The sequence below is a fragment of the Fringilla coelebs genome, assembly GCF_963513975.1.
Source record: "Fringilla coelebs genome assembly, chromosome: 1".
NCBI classification, from domain to species: domain Eukaryota; kingdom Metazoa; phylum Chordata; class Aves; order Passeriformes; family Fringillidae; genus Fringilla; species Fringilla coelebs.
Genome location: NC_140028.1, coordinates 89,481,722 through 89,503,463, shown reverse-complemented (window position 1 = coordinate 89,503,463; position 21,742 = coordinate 89,481,722). Strand labels below are relative to the sequence as shown.

General features: G+C 39.3%; 1 protein-coding gene across 1 annotated transcript in view; it reads right to left on the bottom strand.

Moving 5' to 3' along the window:
• Positions 1 to 1,040: 1,040 nt before the first annotated feature.
• Positions 1,041 to 21,742, bottom strand: part of NUP153 (nucleoporin 153) — a 44,337-nt gene continuing 23,635 nt past the window's right edge. The window contains exons 9-22 of the mRNA XM_084222772.1: positions 19,198 to 19,344; positions 18,415 to 18,467; positions 15,757 to 15,895; positions 14,035 to 14,172; positions 13,576 to 13,668; positions 13,262 to 13,352; positions 12,843 to 12,968; positions 10,610 to 11,224; positions 8,984 to 9,178; positions 7,597 to 8,439; positions 6,671 to 7,030; positions 4,780 to 5,052; positions 2,666 to 2,825; positions 1,041 to 2,204 (exon numbers count right to left, since the gene is read on the bottom strand). Of these exons, the coding sequence (XP_084078898.1) occupies positions 2,120 to 2,204; positions 2,666 to 2,825; positions 4,780 to 5,052; positions 6,671 to 7,030; positions 7,597 to 8,439; positions 8,984 to 9,178; positions 10,610 to 11,224; positions 12,843 to 12,968; positions 13,262 to 13,352; positions 13,576 to 13,668; positions 14,035 to 14,172; positions 15,757 to 15,895; positions 18,415 to 18,467; positions 19,198 to 19,344 (3,318 nt within the window). The 3' untranslated portion in view covers positions 1,041 to 2,119. The remainder of the gene's footprint in view (positions 2,205 to 2,665; positions 2,826 to 4,779; positions 5,053 to 6,670; positions 7,031 to 7,596; positions 8,440 to 8,983; positions 9,179 to 10,609; positions 11,225 to 12,842; positions 12,969 to 13,261; positions 13,353 to 13,575; positions 13,669 to 14,034; positions 14,173 to 15,756; positions 15,896 to 18,414; positions 18,468 to 19,197; positions 19,345 to 21,742) is intronic.

The window sequence follows — 21,742 nt, the reverse complement described above, 5'->3', positions numbered from 1 at the left end:
ACCCTGCAGAAAAATACCACCTTTTCCAGCAGGTAAAGAAAACAATTACAATGCAAGAACACAGAGCCTGTCCATGGAAATAAGTATACATTGTGCTGTTGGCTGGCTTTGAGTTTGTCTCTTATGCAAGCTGCGTCCCAGATGTGGCTTGTTTCTGCTTGAAGGACTGGTTCTTGGCAGGTGATTTAGGGTCACAGGGGACAAAGTGGAAATCTGTGGCATTTTTCACATGTAGACAGCTGGAAACAGGTAATTGCTTATAATCCTTTCATGGCTACAGTGGCATGATCTGACTGCCTGAATAGCAATGAGAGTATGGGTATGGTTTGAAAGTTGAGTTGTTGAGCACTTTTTGTTTCTAGAAACAGTGACTGGGGCCCTACACTTGAAAAGAGCAGCAGACCTTTGCCCTCTTGTAATGTCCAGCTTGTGCTTAAAAGGCATCTCACCTTGTACCAGTAGCACCTGCAGAAGTAGGGAGCAGTGCTGGGATGCATGGCAGAAGTGCCAGCCAAGGCCCCAGCAGTGCCTCTGAAGACATTTACACCACTGACAGTGATGCAGGTCTCTGCCCTTCTAGCTGAGGGTAGAATTAATGTCTGAGTCAGAGATAGATTGCTGTGACTTGGTACAAATTCAGTTGTGGGTCCCCAGATGAACAGGCATTTCCTCTGATTTTACTAGAATAAAGTCTGTCCTCCAAGAAGTTCCTGTAACTGCTACAGAAGTGCCTACCCCCTATTACTCATTACCAGTCTTCAGTTAGAACAGCGGTGAATGTTTACAAGCATTGGGTTGGGTTTCTTTAATAGCAATACAAAAAATTAACTGCAGTCAGCTGACACACTGATAAGCTGCTCCAAGCTTCAGCCTACAATAAAACTCTCCTTCGTAACAGGAGACTTCTAAATTTAAGATCCTTTAAAATCAATGTGAAAAAGCAGAGTTTGAAGAAAGCACGAGACATTGCTCAGGCTGAGGGAACCACCTCATAAAGTTACAGCTGGGGATGCCTTTACAGAGAGTTAAAATTGCCAGGTAATAGTTCGCAGTTTTTATTGATGGCATTTATCCCATGGTTTAACATGTTAATTATACTGTAATAAACATGGCTTTAATATTAAACTTTTCCTTATTATCCAAAGTCACCACAGTCCATTTCAGTAAATATAAAAATATATACTTAATACTTTGTACAATACTGGTTTTTGGTCCAAACAAAAATGGATCAGAAAAGCCAATAAACTTACTTTAAGAATTCCCAATTTTAAAGATTTTCTAAATGGATTTAGGCAACTTTGAATAATGGGATTTACATAAAATCTGAGACAATACTAAACAAAAATGGCTGTAACACACAAAATTAAAATTTCAATTTCACAGATTTGTTATGCCAAAAAAGTACATAGAGAAACAAAATCATATTTACACATTTCATAATAAAATAACAAGGCGAGACAGGTGATAAAGGGCTGTAAGAATGAAAATATAGAAATAGCATATAATTATTAAATGAAGAACTACAGATCTAACAAGTCCTTAGCATGGATCATCCTTAAATCAGTCTTCCCCTATCAGAAAATTTTAGTGCACAATACACCCAAACTCACTCACTTCACACATACACCAGCACAAACTCAGCATAGAAATCATTCGTTATCAACATTCTCTACTCTATACAGCATCCCTCGCTGATATAATTACAATTTCGAGGCGTCAGTAAACGCGGATGAGCGCACGTAGTGGTGCGGATGAAGAGGTATCGACAAGCCATTCACTGTGCAGGCTCTACTCAGGGCTACAGCCAGACCATGCCGAGTCAGTGAAAGAAGTAACTTGAGACTTTTGCTTGAGAACAGCCTTGTTGCCAACTTTACTTGCTACCAAAAAAACGTAACGGGGAGAGGGGAGGGAAGGACAGGAAAGCTAAGTTTTATATTCCTTTAGGCAGATCTGACTTCCAACAAGCCAGCGTGAGGTACAATCCCAGTAACTGAACAATTCAGGGTAGTAGCTGAACATTTCAGGATAGTAGCTGAACAATTCAGTCAAGGTAGAAGCTGAACAATTCAGGATAGTAGCTGCTTCCAATGTTTTTGATGCTTTACCGATCAGGCGTTTACTTTCTACGTCTAACTGCAGTCTTTATCTTCCGACCAGCAACTGAAGATCCAGAGGCAGAGAAAACATTTTTCCCATTAGTCCTATTAAAAGAAATTAGTAGTTCAGAGTTTAGGACAGTGTAGCTGAAAATTCAGTAGCAGCACTGAGTAGATATTCCAGAACAATTGTTTCATAGTCTTGTCTCACTAGTTACCAGCTGGCAACAAGCAGCAAATGACGAACAGGAGGAAGAGAGTTCCAGAAACCAATTAAATCTCTCTTATTCAGAAGGTAAGCAGCAGCATAATGGCTGGATACGGGTTCTACCTTTCAAGAACAAAAGAATCTCACATGTGTTGCTGTGTGACATTCCTGACAGCTAGGCTCCTTTACAGATAGCGGTGCTTAGTTAGCCAGTCAGGCTAATAAAAGGAATGATGCCAAATTTAGTTTCAAACTCCAAGGTTCATCTGAACACCTCATGATTTAACAGCAGTAGAGGCTGAACACTGTCCACTGATATTACCCGAAGCTCAAGGGAAATTCTGATATGGTCTCTTACCCCACTGTAAATGTTGGAGGCTGGTTGAACGAAAATCCTGAAGTGCCAGAAGGTGGTGCAGGAGCTGCTGATGCAGGAGGATTTGCACCAAAAGTGAATACTCCTGGGTTATTTGGAAAGCTGAAATTAGTAGTATTACTTCCAAACTGGAATACAGAACCTGGGAAGATGGGGTGGAAGCAGAAGGAAGTAAGAAAGCTGGAATTTGAGTTCATCCTTTTCAGCAAAATCCTCATGTTCTTCCCCATTATCTTTAAAGATTATTCTTTTTACAGGTTGCTCAAGATGACAAAGTTGGGGCGGTGCACCAGAAGTGTCAGATTACTACAGGAACGGTTTATTGAATTCACAGAATGACCAGGCTGGAAGAGACCTTCAAGATCATTGGGTCCAACCCACACCCTAACACCTCAACTAAGCCACAGCACCGAGTGCCACATCCAGTCTTTTTTTAAACACATGACACATCTTGAGACTGTGTTCTGTCCTTCTGTCAGTTGCTGCCTGGAGAAAGAGACCAACCCCCACCTGACTACAGCCACCTTTCAGGGAGTTGCAGAGAGCGATAAGGTCACCTCTGAGTCTCCTTTTCTGCAGTCTAAACACCCCCAGCTCCCTCAGTCGTTCCTCACAGGGTTTGTTCCAAGCCCTCACCAGCCTCGTTGCCTCCTCTGGATGCGCTCAGTGTCTGTACGTCCTTCCCAAACTGAGGGCCCAAAACTGGACACAGCACTCAGGTGTGGCCTCACCAGTGCCGAGTACGGGGGAGGGATGACCTCCCTGCTCCTGCTGGCCACATTGTTCCTGATACAGGCCAGGATGCCACTGGCCTTCTTGGCCACCAGGGCACACTGCTGGCTCATGTTCAGCTGGCTGTCAGTACCCCCAGGTCCCTTTCTGCCTGGGCACTGGCCAGCCAGACCATCCCCAGCCTGTAACACTGCAGGGGATTATTGTGGCCAAAATGCAGGACTCAGCACCAGGACTTATTAAACTTCATCCCACTGGACTCTGCCCATCAATCCATTCACAGAGACTGAGGAATTTTAAAGTAATACTGCTGGCACACTGATTATTAGTTGTTTGCTAGCTTCTGTGCCACCATTAAATTTATACCTGTGCATACTGAAGTTTATTAATCAAGTCTTAAATTGTAAATTTATATTCAGGTAAACTTTCCTGTGTTCATGCAGTGGATCTGGGGATTTCCTTTCCTTTAATGTGCCAGGAGTACCTTGTCTGAAAAAGCCCCAAACATTCCAATCATCACAGTAAACGAAATAATAAATAAATAATACAGAAAATCCAGAGAACTCTACCTTTAAAATGCTATCTGATTAATGAAAGATCAACTGAGTTATGTGTTGTGCACTAATCTGTACTAATCTACTGATTAGTACAAAAATGTCAGCTACTTTTAATGGAGGTTATTTTGTAAAACTTCTGAGAGGAAAAAAGGAGGCTTTTCCCTTTCAGTATTTGATGTGATATCAAATAGACATTCTGGCACTGTTTTTGTTTTTTAATTATTACTAGTATGGAACAGGTCTTTCTTAAGTTACAAGGTTCATTCTCTGCCCCTTTCCCATGGCATTTTATACTTCATTAGTAAAAAGATCTTAATACAGTCTTAACCCATAAATGCTTAAAAAAAACCCTAAGAATTCTGACTGTATTTTATACAATAAAATGATTGGCTTGATTCTCAAATCAAAAAAATAACAATTTTGCACCGTGTCTGTTCTTTTGTTTTACACAATCTTACCAGTGATTACTCCGTGGTTTTCAACAGTTCCTTTTAATCATTAGGTTTCTAAAGAAAATAAAGCTCAAAATTTAGTTGTAGAGTTGCAACCTCCGTGTCTGTAAGTCTCTTGTGGAGAAGGCTTACTGTGAAGCTGGATACCCGTGTACCCGCACATTGTGTCTCCACAGTCAGGACTGAGACATAAATGACAACCCTATACCCATTATTTTTATGGACGGCAGTTCCTATATTTAAATACACACACAAGGCTGAAGTTGTCTTTCTCCATATAATTCCTGGTGCAGTTAATGAAAAATAAAATAAAATAAATATAATTTTTAAACGGAAGAGGATGGTGGGCACTCACCAGCACTGGGGGTAGCGGAGCCAAAGGCTGGCTGATGGGCTGCCTGCTGCCCGAACACGGAGGGCTGAGTGCTGCTTGTCACCGAACCGAAGGCAGAAGGAGCAGGCTGAGAGCCAGCAGAAAACAACGGTGTCGACAGCGACCCAAAACTTGGAGCGCTTTGCTGGCCGGAACCTGGGCTTGGGCCAAATGCTGGTAACTGACTGGCGCCAAAGGCTGGGCCAGCAGCAGGCGCTGGAGGCCCAGAGCCAAACAGAAACGAAGACGATGACCCTTGGGGACAGAGAGGGATGTCAGTATGGGCCCCTTCCCTCCCAGCCTCAAGAATGAATCCAGAAACAAAAGGTTCTCAAGCCTCAGGTCTGCTGGCTGAATACTCATCCTAATTTCAAACTAATTGTGTGAGTATATAAAACAGACACTATCTCAGTCACAACAGGAATTGCATCTTTTCGTTTAAGCAACATGAGAAACACTGTGTTTATGAGAGTCAGACAAAATTAAATCTCAAACGTCCTGGTTGCCTCTTCATGTTGTGCAGATAGATTCCTACAAACAGTGTGTTTTAATCTGCCTTTACTAAAAGCTGTTTCCACCACACACATGGAATATTCATTCAAACTGGATTTTTCCAACACAAAAAATACAGCTCCTGATTTATTAGGACTAGGAGAACATTTATCTTTTCAGCTTCACTCCTCTCTTGTTTAAGTGTTTATCATTATCAGCTTCTGCAGGCCAAATCAACCTTGCAGTAATCTCAAAATCTTGGTTTAGCAGAGTAAATCTCTATCTATCATCAGCAGAGAACCAGCCCAACGGCTGAGCTGCATGGCCAACAGAAATAATGAAATGCACCTAAACAGTGACTCTGAAAGCACATGGCAGATCTGCTATACCAAAGGGGCATTTTAAACAGCATTAGTAATGCTCATGCAACAGGAAATACCCTCTAATTGCACCGTAACTTGGAACAGCTGACTTTCTTTCCAAGATGAGATACATGCTAAAACTTAGGTTTATGAATTTGTGAAGATGTTTGAAATATGGTGTCACCTACTAACAAAATTACACTGAATGTAAGCAGTTTAAATTGATCTGTTGGTTGCTGTGATTTAGGACTGTTTGCTGTTTCTGATCCACAAAAAAGTGTGCAAATTAAACTTTTGTAACTGACAAAGTTAAGCCATCAGGATCAAACTAGATTAAATCCTCCCCTTACAGATTCAATCTTATTTCCAACATCCTGCATGGCTCATAGGAATACAGATAATTTGGTGTATTTAGTCATGCATTTGTTCATGCAATTCAGGCAGTGGAGTCAAACACATAAAACATGAAGAAACTCTGTATTTCTTACTGCTGTCTTCTCTAAATTCCTAGAAAATTAACATGCACTGGCCATGCTCCTTAGTAGAAACCAACCCTCAAGCAGCATTAATTGCATGTTGAGGTACTCCATTTATAGATACTTGTGAGGGAAGGACTTGGCAAAGCTTGACATTATTCCCAGGAATTCAGAGTCTTAGGTATAGAAGCACAAAAGCAGGAAAGTTGTAATTCATTGACTTCTAACTGTAAACACTGGACTAACAGTGACTGAAGAAAGAAATTATCATTCCCATGGTGAAAAGTTCCTGTACAAACTGAAATCCAGTAAAGGTTTGTCCTTTACATAAAACAACTGTGGTGCCAATTCATTTCTAAAATGTATTTCCCACACTGAGGGAAAATGAGCTTAAATTAACATTGCTGAATATAAATCCTCAGTATTTTTCTCTACTTCTATGCATTTAGCCTGGACATTTTCCAAAGTAAAATACTCATGGAACAGTATCTCCTTAGTCTATTATAATGGTGAAAATGAGAAGAGCAGCTATTTAAAACATACCTGTTGAATTTGATGTAGTTGTGGCTCCAAAAGTAAATCCTGAATTTGCTGCATTGGTACTGCTCTCTCCCGAACGAAAGAGAAATGGAGTAAGAGTTGAGCCAGTGCTGGAAGATGTGGTTGCTGGTTTGTTGTCTTGAGAGAAGCCAAATGACTGAGATGTTGCAGATTCTGCAGGATTGCCAAAAACAGAGCTGGTCACAGTGTTGCTGGGTTGTCCAAACACAAAGGGAGTGGGAACTGGCTGAGGGTTTGAGGAAGAGAGGGTGCTGCCAAACACGCTGCTGCTGTTGGCTGAAGTGGTGGGTACCACTGTGCTGGAGGAACTGGAGCTCAAGAAGCTGAAGGATGCTCCCTGATCTGAAAGGAAGAAACACAGTTACCACTAGATCAAACAAATGGCTTTAACAACCAGGAACTTTTCACACAGCAGAAGTTGTTTAATCCTCCACTGCAAACTTTCAACAAATTAAAGGATACAAAACTGCGCAATATCTGTGAAGATATTTTTGCACCTTTATAGCAGTGGAGAAACTACAGCACAGCTGCAAGTAGATAGAAAGGAGATATTCCCTCTCTTCTCCCCTTTCACTATAAAAAACAACACTAGTATGAGGCCTCTATACTGCACCATATTACAGATTTTACCACCAACTGAGCTGCTGCTACTGAGACAGTACAACTTCTGTGCTTACACAAGCAGTGATACAGGTTCCTTAACGTGTGGCAATTTTTTTTTTTTTGTCTAAACATAGTATTAAACTCACTGAAATCTATGAAGAAATTGCCACATATTGCCTACACATCAACCAGAACTAAAGACAGGCTGCAGGTAGTATATCAATCCCACAGATGTTGTCCAAGTACAGCCTCAGAGGTATTATTTGATAGAGCAGAGAAGTGAAGACAAAAGATGTTCTGTTTACCGCAAGTACTGGTTGGTGCCCCGAAGGCAAAAGGTGCCTTTGCCTGCTCACTTTCCTTTTCTGATGGTTTACCAAAACTAAAATTGAATACAGGTTTTGCTGTGCTCTCCTCTTTGGTATGCTCAGCTGTCCCAGATGAAAAGATAGGCTGTGCCTTTAACTCTTCATTGTCAGCTTTCTTTCCAAATGCTAATGGACCAGCAGAAGTGACAGAGTCCTGCTTCTCTTCTGCCCTTCCCAAAACAAACTGTGAGGCAGGTGCAGACTCCACACTGCCGAAAGAAAAGCCTCCCTTCGTTGAAACAGTTTCATCCTTTTTCTCATCTGACTTCTTAAATGGCAAAGCAGGTGATGCTGCATCCTTTTCTGCCACAGTTCCAAAAGTGAAGCCACCAACTCCAGTTTTATTCTCATTAGTAGCTATGGAAGAAGTAGAACTTGTAGCAAAACCAAAACCTCCCAAAACTGGTTCCTCTTTCTTTTCCTGCTGTCCCAGACTCGTCGTTCCAAACTGAAATGTTGAAGGAGCCTGACTGCTTGTAGATGGAAGTCCAAAGGTAAAACTGTTACTTTTACTTTCTTTTTTGCTGTCTTCTGATTTAGAGTCTGAGGAAGAAACTCCAAATTTGAAGTTCCCTGAACCAGTAGGAAACTTAAATCCTCCAGTCACAGTGTTGGATGATACAGATTCGGATGCAATGCCGAACTTAAAGCTACTTTGTTCTCCAAATTTAAAATTTCCTGTGCTACTTAATGTTTGAGAAGATTCAGAGGACGATGACGGGACACCAAATGTAAATGATGGCATTGCAGCATTTGTAGACACAGCAGCAGTACCAAAACCTGCAGAAATAAGCAACAATGTCAAATTTGCAATATATTACATAATACATGCAGGCTGTAGCTACATGGATGGCATTCTAGTCTTGAGCTTTCCCAGAGTCAAAAGTGTTCAACGAAACACCCCCCACACATGCAGATAAGTAAGGAAAGTCCACACTTCCTCCCTACATTTCCTCTCTGTATCTTTTTGTCATGGTGCTCTTCTGTGCAGCAACTGGCTTGGAAAGGCACACAGCTGAGCTCTTTGAAAGACCATGGTTTTTGTCTAAACTCCAAATGAACACCACACATAAGGGCTTGAAACAAACAACTGTGTCACTGACACAAGCTTTCCTCTAAAAAACCCAACGCTTATCTGGAAAATGAGTGTGGAAACATACGCACGCAATCTTATGTAAGCAATATTCCTGAACAATAAATGGACTGTTTTGCCATACTCAACGGAAAAAAAATCACTGTACTTAAAAAAAACCCCAAAAAACCAAAAAAAACCCCAAAAAAACCAACAACAAAAAAACCACATCCTTGTTCTTCTCAGTATTACCTTGGAGCTCTGCTTTGGTGCCTGGCTTTGCACTTTCACAGGCTATGCATTTTGTGGCTTCTGCTTTGTTTTGGACCAAGCAGACCTCACATTCCCAACTTCCTTCAGGCTTCTTGAATTTGTCTAAATCCAGAAAAACTCCAGAAGAAGCAGAAAATGCAGAAACACTGCTACTGGTCACAGGCACTGAACTCCCTAAAAAAGAAGAAAGATAGTTAACCATCCTGCTCAAATCATACACAAATCTTTTAAGAAATGCACACTAAATTGCAAAGCACACAAGTGTAACAGTAAAAAAAACATCAAGCTACAAGTTGATTTAAATCAAACACAATCTGAGAATGTAAGCAATAGAAACACCTGGATTCTTCTTTAAAATCGATATATGAATTCAAGAACAAATTGAACAAGTGACATATAAACAGCAACCGCAGTTCATAAAATACAGCAACACAGCTGATTTCAGATTGGTTCAATACAGGTGCTGTAACTACTGAAAGATTCCTGGTGACAGCAGTTACTGGTAGCCAAACTTAGCATCACTCGAGTTAATGATCACTGTCAAGTGATGCAAGAGTGAGAATTTACTACAATGATTCATCGGCAAGTCACAAGGACAGGACACATTCAAACTATATAGTGACAAAACTAAAAAAGGAACTGAAAGCTTCCAAACTCACAACTCTGTGTTCACCACACAAGCTACACTGCCTTCAACAGCAGCAGAAACCTACAGCTGCTGAGGTGTGAAACCCAGCACTTGCCCTCTGACTTTTCTCCCCTGTAAAGGAAAAGATGGCACTTGATGCCGCACCCCAAGAGCAAACTTCAGCTCCCCAAGTGTCAGGAGTGAAGCAGACATCCCAAAGGCACAAAAGCATCACATAATTGCACTCTTCACCTACAATGAACCACTGAGGGCGGCATTCAAGAGAGAGACACAAGGTAATTTCTCAAGCTCAAAGCAGTAACATTTCCTAGACAGCAATGGCTCTTCTTTTCCACAGCACATCCAGCAAATTTATGTCCTCCCATTTTACCTGCTTCACTCATCCCCTTGACAAACATAATCTAACTTTGCAATTTTGAAAATATGGCTCTGTTTTAGCACAAGACAACTAGCTAAAGACTACACTGACTTGGAATCTGGCTTCATACCTCTGCTCAATTCCACACAAACCCTTCTGGAGACATTTTAAGCCATGTTGTGCAAATACTGCTTCTACCTATGTTTTGAAAGAGGAAAACAAAACCCCAACAAATCCAGCAGTTTTTAGTTCCTTGCAAGGGGTTCACATTTTTCCCCTATGAAAATGAGTCAAATGGTTTTAAGGTAATCAAGGCATCCATTTTAGTCATCTTTCCTCACTAGCTGTAAAGCAGGGTGGTTTTTGCTTCAGTTCAGCTCTGCACTAACACATTTCACAATCAGTTCAACTCATGTGACAGGCTAGAATCTGGGCTGAGACCTCTGAAGTGCCTGCAACCACTCCTGCAGAGAGCCACTAATCCATCCTGTCTGGCATACAGCCATGCTGCTCAAAATATTTTTTATAAGCAACGTATTTTATTCTTTAAAAAATGCACATAGACTAAGACTGAAACAACAGAGAAAAAAGAACAAACCTGGTTTCTCAGACTGACAAGCTACACATTTGCTGTCTTCTGCCTTATTTTGTAGAAGGCACACTGAACAGTTCCAAGAGCCTTTTGGCTGTTTAAATTTGTCTCCAAACCCCAGAGTGACTGTTGTGCCAGTGCTGCTGGAGGTGGATGTCACTGTCACCGAGTTGTCTGTGACCACTGGCATTGTCAGAGCAGGCATCACTCCTGTTCCAGGCTTTGGTGTCTCACATGCTATACATTTTGTAGCTTCAGGTTTGTTCTGGACCAGACAGGTATCACAATCCCATGTGTTGGGCGCCGGTTTAAATTTGTCTTCAAAGCCCAGTGTCCCCACTGTGGGGACTGTTGTCTTGGAGGAGACACACGGACTCACACTGATCGTCTGCTTCGTACTCTCAGCAGTGGACACTTTAGCAGCTTCACATGTCACACATTTGCCATCTGTGGTTTTGTTCTGCAGACACGGGTCATGTGCGTCAGACTGCCAAAACGAGGATGCTTGTTTAGAGGCGTCTTTACCTGCAGAAAAACTACTTATTGCGGGCCTTGTATAGACCACTGTGCTCGTAACAGGCTGTGCCGATGAACAGGAGGGTGATTTCCCAGACATAAAGCCTAGTTTAAAAAAAAGAAAAAGGAGAGCTCTCACTGATGAAGCTGTACCCTGGCTACATGGAAGTTACTTATAATAGTAGACAGCACAAATCTAAACCTAATGCCAACGGTTACAACTATACATTCCAACCAAGTGCAAGAGGAAGTCCATGGAAATCTTATCTAAAGGGATGAAATTTCATATGCTGAGCTGGGACACAACAGAACACTTATTTAAAGCTTGATTTAACTCTTCACTTCCAAGAAAGTTTTAAATATAAACCTCATTTTTATCTGCCACTAGACTGGTAGATACAAGGATAAACAAACAGTACTGAAAGCTGATGAACTCTCATCAACTGGAAACAATCCAATTTCATTTTAAGACACCATGCCCAATCAAATCAAATTTCTAAAGCTATTTATGCCATAGTAGATGAGTCATATTACTTAGTAGCTGTACAGCAGTTGGTACTTGGAGCAGCAATCTACACAGTATTACCCCACAAATACTGAGTAATAATTAAACAATAAAAACTAAGACAAGCACACAGGTTTTTTTTCTATAAACTTGGTTCAAAATGCACTGGACACAGGCCAACTCTTTATTTAAAGGTGCAAACTTTTCAGAAAACGAGAACCACCAATATGAAAACACTAATGAAAATGCTATAGCAACACATATTAAATATCAGCACAGTTTAACTGTAAAGCTGAAATAAAGAGTTTCTCTTTTTATTGTTATATTATTGTTGCTTTGGGATTGTTTTTTCATATTAGAATTGGAATCTTTGCACAGTATCGATTTAGAACCTGATTCTGTTGAACTGCTGAAGAAAACTAATGCCCCTTCATTCACAGATCTTTCCTTAAACAAAACACACAGTGTATTTTCTCTCACTTAGCTCTTTGCAATATAAAAATAGGCACTGCCTTAAGTTGTACACAGATCTAGTAATAAGAAGTCCTGCTGTATCTCAAAGCTTATGGGAAAGATGAAGTTCAATTAAGTTCTGTTTCCTAACAAAAAACATCGTCTACACACACTTTACTCATCTACACTTTTTACTCAACAGTTGAAAACAATCATAATGACTTGGAAACCTTTTTTTTTAAGTGAGACAGCCCACTGCTACTTAAAATTTACATCTGAACCCATAGTAACTGTCAACATTTTAGGTAGAAAGACATGCAACTTCTGAAACACCTTTAGGAATGAAATGATCACTCTTAATATCTGGAGACAGTAGAGGTGAGAGAGGAATGTTTGTAATGCATTTTACAAACATTTCCTTTCCAATTACATACATTTTATTTATTTAAACAAAACACTGATTCTTTGACTAATTCTTTTTATACTTAAGTTTGAATTACAACCTAATATGTAAAGGAGAAGCAACGCATCTGGTTTGGAGCTGCAGTTTTCCTGCCAACAATGAAAGCCCCTTATAACAGAAGGGGGCATGAAGCACAACAGATGTAGCATTCAAGTCTGTCTTTACTGCTGACACTGCCTTAACTGTGACAAATTGTCTGGGGGTTTTTTGGTTGCTGTTGTGCTGGGCTTTTTAAAAATCAATGCAGCTATATGCAAGTGTATTCTCTGCAAAATATTTTTTAAAAGAGTTCATTATCTTACCAGGGCTTTTTAGAACGTCTAACACACTTCCTTGCTTTAAGAACTTAGCAGGTTTGCAGAACCCATCATATTCTTCTTCTTCTTCTTCTTCCTTCTTATTGCTGGTGCTGTTTACAGTGGCACTACCTTTAAAAATAAAACAAAACCCATCTTTTACAAAGAAATTCGCTTACAATACATTCACGTTTGCTAGAAACAAGATTTTCCATGTTTCTTCTTAAATAAGAATCTTCAAAATTTAACCTTATTTACAAGAGTTTATAATCTGATTAAAAACAGACCTGAAAACACTGAAAAGTTACTGAAAACACACTTTCCCTGGAATTTTTAACAAGCTTAGAAATGACAGCTTAACTATTTAACATACAAAAAAGAAAAGAGAATTAGCACTCTGTTTGAAATGCTAAAATTTTTGTTACCTGGACTAAGGATGGATGTCACTGGTGTATCAGTGGATCCAGAAAGCTCTGACGACTTTACGACAGGAACACTAAATGTAAACTTAATTTGCTATAAAAAAAGAGAGGTTTATTTTAGATTTTAAGTTTAATCAAGTTTCACATACAAATAATAATCTGAAATCCAGTCTTCAAACTTTTGGTGGGTGCTGGGTAAAAAATTACAAATCAGAAATCTATACATTTTTTTGCCCCCTTACCAGGGCCAATTCTGCTTTATTGTTCCACAGTATTCTACTAAAGCCTTCAGAAAATGTTGGGATTTATTTACTTACAGACAAGGGAGGTAGCACTTCCACCTCGGTAGACTTCACAATTGGAGATGAAAATACAAATGTAGGACTGCCAACATTACTTGCTGGTTGTACCTGTATTTTAAAAATAATTAAAGTTTGTATCTAAGAGAAAAACGTCCCAGTGAAACAACACCAGCTACCTGAATTCACTATCCAACAGATATTCTGCAGTGAAGTTGGGAAATCTGATGTTTGATATTTCTGATCCACAGCTAAGAGTTATAAGGAAAGCTTGCCAGTGAGTGTATAGGATAGAAGAAGTCATATCAAAATATGTCATCCTAACCACTCTCCAATCTGAATAAAACTCTGTTTAATTCAACAGGTTATAAACTCAGGTTGGTTAGTTTCATGAGCACCACAGAAAAAGCGAACATTCAGCAAGGAGGATTTATACTCACCCTTAAAAAGTACTCACAGTATACAGCAAAGATTTACCTTGTTCATCACTGCTTTTGAAACAATGCTGGGTGATGAGGAGACAGCACTACTGGCAGGGAAACTGAAGTTGAATGTCGGCAGCGATGCAGTACTGATGGGCAGGGGTACTTCAGGTAGCTCTTCCTGCTCCATCTCCTAGGTGCAAATTTTAATTTTTGTTAGTTTAATTTTTTCTTTAAGGAAGCGGCAAAATCTAATTTTTCACTTTTTTTAGAAATGTTTTAGATTTCAATCTTTCTTTAAAAACTTATGAATTTTAGTTTTTCTTTTTCACGAGACCTACTACCATCCTACCCTGTCCCCCTACTAGTTTCTTAACGAAGTTAAATGTAGCAGAGAGATCTATAGACAAAGCAGGTTTTCCAAAGGAATCCTAACCTACCACATAAGTCTGCCACATGGCAGGCAAGTTTCTATGCAATACTACATCCACCACCTGTCTAGTAAGAGTACTGAAAGTAAGCTCAAAATTGTTACCTGAGCAGAAGAGAGAGGGGCGCAGGTAAGATTTATTTTTGGGTTTGTCCTTTAGTTAATAAGGAGCTAGAAAGACATAACCATTCTAGGATTCTATTATTCCCTAATCTCTTTAATTAAGAGCACAACTTCATGGGAAGTAAGAAAGTGTTGCTCTTGCAAAATTAGGTAGGACAGCTGAAAAAGTCTCTGAAGTCACCTGAACTTGGAAAAACAGTATTTTAAGAAGGATGTGTGCTCCTTTAAGTACCAAAACCCCCACACCAAAGCACAGAAAGTCAAAAAGGAAACCGTGATGAGCAACATACAGGATCATACTCCAGTAAATTGAGTCGGTATCATGTATCAGGATGCAAATTTAAAATTCAGAAATCAGTGTATCTTAAAAACTTCTGCTCTTACCCTTGTCTTTTAAACCCTTTGATTACCAATATTAGATTGGTTAGAGTTTAAATGGGAATGGCCAATCTCTTCAGGATTTGGACAGTAGCACCAATGTCTACTCAGAAGTGACTAAGCAGAGATGCACTTTGCTACTGCAGACACTTAACGTACCCTACAGATTATATATTTCAGAGATCTGATCTGAAGAGTCTATCACACCTCAATACTGAGACCATTTCTGTTACATTCTCCAGCATTTACTTCTTCTTCATTTTGCATCAGCCAGCACACCAAGTTAACCTCTTTGATTTAAGATCTAGTAGTAGGCCACTTATGTAACACTCAGGCAGAAAAATAATCCTTGGGACAATAATGACTATCACTGCATTAAATGGAGCTTCCCCATTACAACAAGGGAAAAAAATCCTTCACAATGAGTTTGAGCAAGTGCCAAAAATTGTGAATGATCATTAGCAAACATGCAAAACACTGTCTTCTGCTTCGGGCTCTTAGCTCATACCTTCCTACATGATTTATGTATTAAAAAAACAAAATAAAAAAACCTTTTTTTTTTTAATACTTGGCACTTCATTCCTTTCTAAAAACTCTACAAACCTCTACCAAATTTATTCACTCAACAACTAATAAGAAACGTTATATCATGAAGAATATCCAAGATAATACAATGGAAGATTTTAAAAATATAAAACCAAAGTTGAAGCACTTATACAGATAGCTAAACTGGAGCCTGCTCTGAAACCCACAGCCAAACATCCACAAAACTGGAATGGCATTACTGTAAATTACTATGAGGCAATGAAGCTACTTGTCTCAGTAATCACAGTGAGAGACTCTTACCAGTTGTTGCTTTTGTCCAGGTCTTGATGCACAGTATCGCTCCCTTTCCCTTCTCATCTTGCCATAGGCACTATCCATCCTTCCTCCTGAAGACAGACCGTTGGATGCAGGAGTATTGAGTCTGGGGTAGCTGAAATTGCTGGCACGGAATAAAGATACATACATTGAGGAAGGGGATTAAAAAGAAAGAAAAAAAAAGGATAAAACCCCCAAAATTTATCAAGTGATTGTTTCAAGCTATTATAGCCACTATTAATCCTAGAAATGTCATGTGCTAATTAGAATCAGAAAAAACCATCCCAAAAGTTCCTAAATGCTGGTAAATAGCTGGTGTTCTAAACAGCACAAGATGAATAAGAACAGCAGTGAGAATAACATACATAAAAAACAGTCACAACATCCATAAATGAATGATGACTAAGCCAGAAGACCTGAAATAGAAGAACTGATTTAGATTGTTATTTTCTAATGTTTGCTTTTAATAGTCCAGACAGTGGAAATTTTGACTGCCAGTTCTCTGATTCTGTGATGAGCATGTATCTCTGAAAGGACATAAAAGAATAACTAAAAATATACGGGCAGGGGGCGGGCATGTGCGTGTGCGCACAGGAAATGCTGCCAACAGCTCTTATGGAATTGAGAGGCTTAAACTCGTATGGCAAGAAAATATGACAGAAGCTTCATAAGCAGCTCTAGCTTTCCTGAGGCCATCAGCAGAAGCAGCAGAGGTGTTCGGGTGTGCCAACATTCCAGAAGTCTATTTAGACATGAATACAGATCCCTTTTGTAAGGCATACAAAGGCCATTTCTCAGGTCATTACAAAAGCCTAGCTCTAAACCAGAAAGACTCCCTAATCCAAGTGGGAAGGGGAAAGAAAAACAAAAACCAAAAGAAAAACCTCAAAACAAACAAATGTGCACCCCACACACACACAGACAAACTCCCCCCCAACAACAACAAACCAAACCCATGCCAAAATAGAAATGAACTAAGGAAGAGTAACCATAAAAAGCAGCATGGCATTATGATGAAGCATCCCTAAAAAAACCTACCATATCAAGCTTCTCCTGCAGCCAGTCAGTCATTACAAAAGCACATTGGATGACACTGGAAGATACCAGGTCAAGTTTCTAGATGACTGAGGAAAAGAATTGGTCTAAACCTCTCAGATAGTTGCAAACATCTGCTCAGCACTGCAACCACTGAGAGAAAACCAGATCCTTAAGGCCATATGCTCAAACTTTCCTCTAATCCAAAGTGACAATCAATTTGAATTATGAAATAAAATCTCATGTCAAAATAAATCTTTATTCAGACAACTATAGCATATCTATGATAGTCCATATTCCTCTTTTCTGTTAACACTTGTCAGCTTCTAAGGGGCAAAGAGAGTTCTGTCTTCAAGCAAGTCAGTCCAATCTACAATTCTGACACTGGTTTAAAAACTAAACAGTTTTTGTTCGGCTGAACAGAGATGTACCGAAGTATTGCAGGTTAGTTGCATGAAGAGACTCTGACCCTTATTAGTTTGTATTCCTACTCCATAATATGACAATCGATAAAGACTGGCTTTACAAAAGAGTTAAAATAAAAGGACCATCTAGTCTCAAATCAAAAGTAGAAACACAGCAGTAAAACTTGTGAAACAAATGAAAAGCAGTATCAGTTTCCTGGATCTCCCTTCTACATGGAGAAAGGAACTGCACCAAAGAAAACAGAACTGTTTGAATACCCACAATTAAAACCTAACACCTGTTAGCACCTCTGCCAAAACCAAAGATGGTTCCTGTAAAGTCAAACTATTACACTGTAAAACAAAGGGTTAGCTTTGGGGTTTTTTGCAAGCCAAAGAATCCGCAAGGCAATGTAAGAATTCCTTGGAAGATGAAAACAGAGCCAACACATTAGGAGATTCCCTAATACTGTTCTTTGAAAGGTTTGAATCCTCAAAAAAAAGGGTATCTTCTGAGCACACAGTGCCTTAATTCACCCAAAAGATTAGTTCCCCAGAAGGCAGAGTCATCAATATTATCTCAAGTCATTCTATGCTGAGCAAGCAGCATAATGCAAGACAATCTCCTCAAGAAGAAATACAATTATTAACTCTCCCGGATTTTTTTTTCCAGAGACAAGCTGGCATTTGTCTTCAGATGATTCTAAAGGGCTTCTGTTTTTCATGCAAACTCACAGAGCAAACAAGTGCCTTTGTTGTGTAAGGAACATTAAAAAACAACCTCCCTCTGGCCTTTTGTATTAATAAATATCTACATAAATGAATAAATAAATAAATAAACACGAAAACAAACAAAACCCCAGACAAACAAAAACAACACCACAAAAAACCCTAAAAAGTGAATTTACTCCTGAACTATAAGACATTGCACATTATAAATAATTTCTCAGAAAGAAATACCTGGGTGACAAAGCATTCAGATTTCAGACTCCAAGTAATTGTTTAATTGCCTTAAACTAAGAGCTGCTCCCCTAATGAACACCAAATGACATAAACTCTCTCATAACACAATTTTTTCACTTTTACTATTCCCTTTTACTGAGAACTGTTCCCGTCCCTCAAAAAGAAGGCAAGCATGCACTGCACTGACAAAGCAGGGAATGGTTCTTCTTTCAAGTGTTTTAAATTAATAGATTTGTCATACCTTTCAGATGATTTTACAGGCTTTTCTGCAGGAAAACTCTCCTCCATCATCTCCTGCAAAATAAGTTTTATTTATTTCAAGATTTATCTGAATATCTTTATAAACAAAACACAAAGAGAAGACAACCAAACACATTTTGTGCTGCTTTGGTTATTTTACTTATTTCACTAAATATACCTCATCTGCTTAAGCTTGTTCCCTAACAACCCTGACTATCCACCTAATCTCCAGCCCATATATTTAATACCTGGTCATTTTTACATTAAGAATGATACTGAAACCATGGGTAATTTTTTTTCTGAAAGAGATACCAGTATTGTTTTAAGGAAAGTTTATCAAGGACTCCATCAACACCAAAGTGATCAGAATGGACAATTAAAAAAGCAATCTTGAATTGGTAATTGCTAGAAATCTCATTTGGAGCCCGCAGTTCACCTGAAACATTTTATACACAACATCAGCACCTTCCATCAGCTTTCTGAACAGCAGCATATGTAAAGGAAATCTGTGTTTCTGTATTTTAATATTCTCTCTCTGTGAAAACCCTGGCCCAACAGCACACCACTACATTCTGAAAATAAGCACCAACCACTTTGTATGCCAAAGATACAATTTATAAGACCTCTCAATATCTCTTTCACAATGCTTCCCACTGTCTTTTCTTAATGCTTACCTCAAGTATACTATTGGTGCTCTTGCAAAGAAAGAGCACCTTAGTAGACTGGTTAGACACATTCCAATTTTGCAAGAAGCAGGCAAATTAGGACATGAAAATTTGCTTACTTGATGGTCTGTATCTACCCTTTGGTGAATTTTTCTGGAATTAGTAGCTGATTTCAGAGATGGTTTAAAATACGTGATCCGACTCCCTGTCAGGGAGATTGGCTTTGGTGTCACAAGTTTCTGGACAGGAGGATGTTGCGAATCCACCTTTGAAAGGGAAGCAGCAATCAATTTATCCTTGCACCCACCTGACTTACCACAGCATTGACTGATGATAAAAGTTACAGAACTGCAAACCTCCCACCAGTCTCAGCACCCAGCAAAAACTATGTGGAAGTGTTGAAAATATTTAGCTTGCAGAAGGAAATCACCAGAAAATCAGTTATAAAATCCAAAAAGCTACAGGAATAGCCGAAGTCTGACTGAATCCTGTGTCAAACTTTGGCACTTCACAGACAAAAAAACCTATATTCCTAAAAGCAAAATAACTCATGTTACAATAATATGCTCCCATCCTTTCTACTCCTCTGCCCTCACCGTGATTTTTTACTGACTTAATCCATTAATTTAATACTGAAACTCTTTAAGCAGAGGTAAACCAGGTTCTGGGTTTCTCCTTTTCCTACATTTTCTTCCTTTGAAGTTACACATTAAAAAAAAACAAACTGTGAAATATTTTTAAAGAAGTTTCATTAACGCACGTTCCAATGTTTTAGATTTGCATTTGATGCTCTACAAAGTACTGGTCTGACTTTTCTTGTCAAAGCTTTTTTACAGACAAAAGCAAATTACTAAACAGAAAGCACTACACATTCTGCAAAACTGGCTTAACTGAACAGAGAAAGAAGGAAGACCCAAAAAGACCCCATGATATATCAAATAATCTGTAGCCTCGGTGATAAGAAGAGTGAGACTTAGGATGTACCTACTATTTAAATTACTATCAAGAGATGGTTGTGCCCCAACCCAGGTGCAGAACTGCACGACCTTCGCATGGGCCCAATTCTTCTAGAGCTTGTCCTGGTCCTTCGGGATGGCATCCCTCAGATGTGTCAACTGCACTGCTCAGCTCGGTGTCACCTGTAAACTTGCTGAGGGTGCACTCAGTCCCAATGTCTTAATGATGATGATCTGGCATTTGGATTTGTTAAACTTCATCCCACTGATGACTGCCCAGTGCTCCACTCCACCTCTCTGCAAGGACTCTTGTCCCTCAAGAGTCAGCAGCACCTCCCTGTTTCATACCATCAGCAAACCTGCTAAGGAGCATTCAGTTCCTGCCTCCAGATCACGGAGAGGTATTTGAACAGCACTGGCCCTAGAACTGATCCTGAGGAGCACCGCTGGTGACTGGTCACCAGCCAGATGTAGCCAAATTCACTGCAATCTTGCATTCTGCTGTTCAACCAGCTCATCCCAGAGCTGGAAAACTTGCCCAGAAGGATGCAAGAGGGACACTACCAAAAGCCACACAAAGATCCAGGAAACTACATCTGCCACCTTATATGCCAGGCATATATGCCAAGCAGATGACATTATTGCAAAAGGGCATCAAACTAGTGAAACAGGTATATAAAACAAGAAAAAAAAGTAATACAGTTACATGTTCAATACACTAAGAGTTACTCTGTCTAGTGTAGATCAAAATAAGAAAAATACCCCCCCCCCAAAAAAAAAAACCAAAAAAACCCCCAAAAACCCAAAAAAACCCACACCAAAAAAAACAAACCAAAACAAAAAAACCAACCAAACAAAAAAAACCCCACAAAAAACAAAAAACAACAACAACAACAACAACAACAAAAAACAAAACAAAAAACAAACAAACAAAAACCACCCAAAAAAAAAAAACCAAAAAAACAAAACAATCACCACCTGTAAAACTTCTGCCTGAGTATCCAAGTGTCCTGTCAACCATTTGTTCGTTTCAGCAGGAAAACACACAACCCTCTTCTGGGCACATACAATCCTGTCCTCTCTTTTCATCAAGGGCTACCCTTTCTCTCTGCCAATTTTTATGAATTCTAGCATTATGGACAGACAATTTCTCTATTTTTACCCAGTGACAGCTGTATGCAACATTCACTTTCTGACCAATGCCAGGGTCTATGCTGCAAATCTGGTAGATGTTATCAAATGCCTCATCACAGGTGTGGTTCTGCATTTTAATGCAGAATCCATATAAATTTTGTTTTCAATTACTGGGATAATATTTAAGAGGTGGTAAAAACCTTACATTCTCTACTTTTCAACATTTTTTTAATTCATCATATGGCCAAAGACAGTACAGAAAATCTGAGATGTTTATTAACTTTCAAGTGACTGCAGAATTAATTATACTTCTAACCAAGGCAATAGCATAGAAACACTTAAAAACATTCTGTCCACTTCCTCCCTACAACAGCAGATTAAAAGTTTGCATTGAAGAAAAACCATTTTTGTTCCTGTGGTTGCTGGAGCTAAAAGTGACCTTTTGTGGTTTCACAATGTAATAAATGTAATACTCCAACATTTTTTAAACAAAACCAAAGAAATAATGATTTACCACATAAACAGTTCAGTGTTACTTAAAAATAGGAATTTAGGAGCATAAATCTACAGAAGT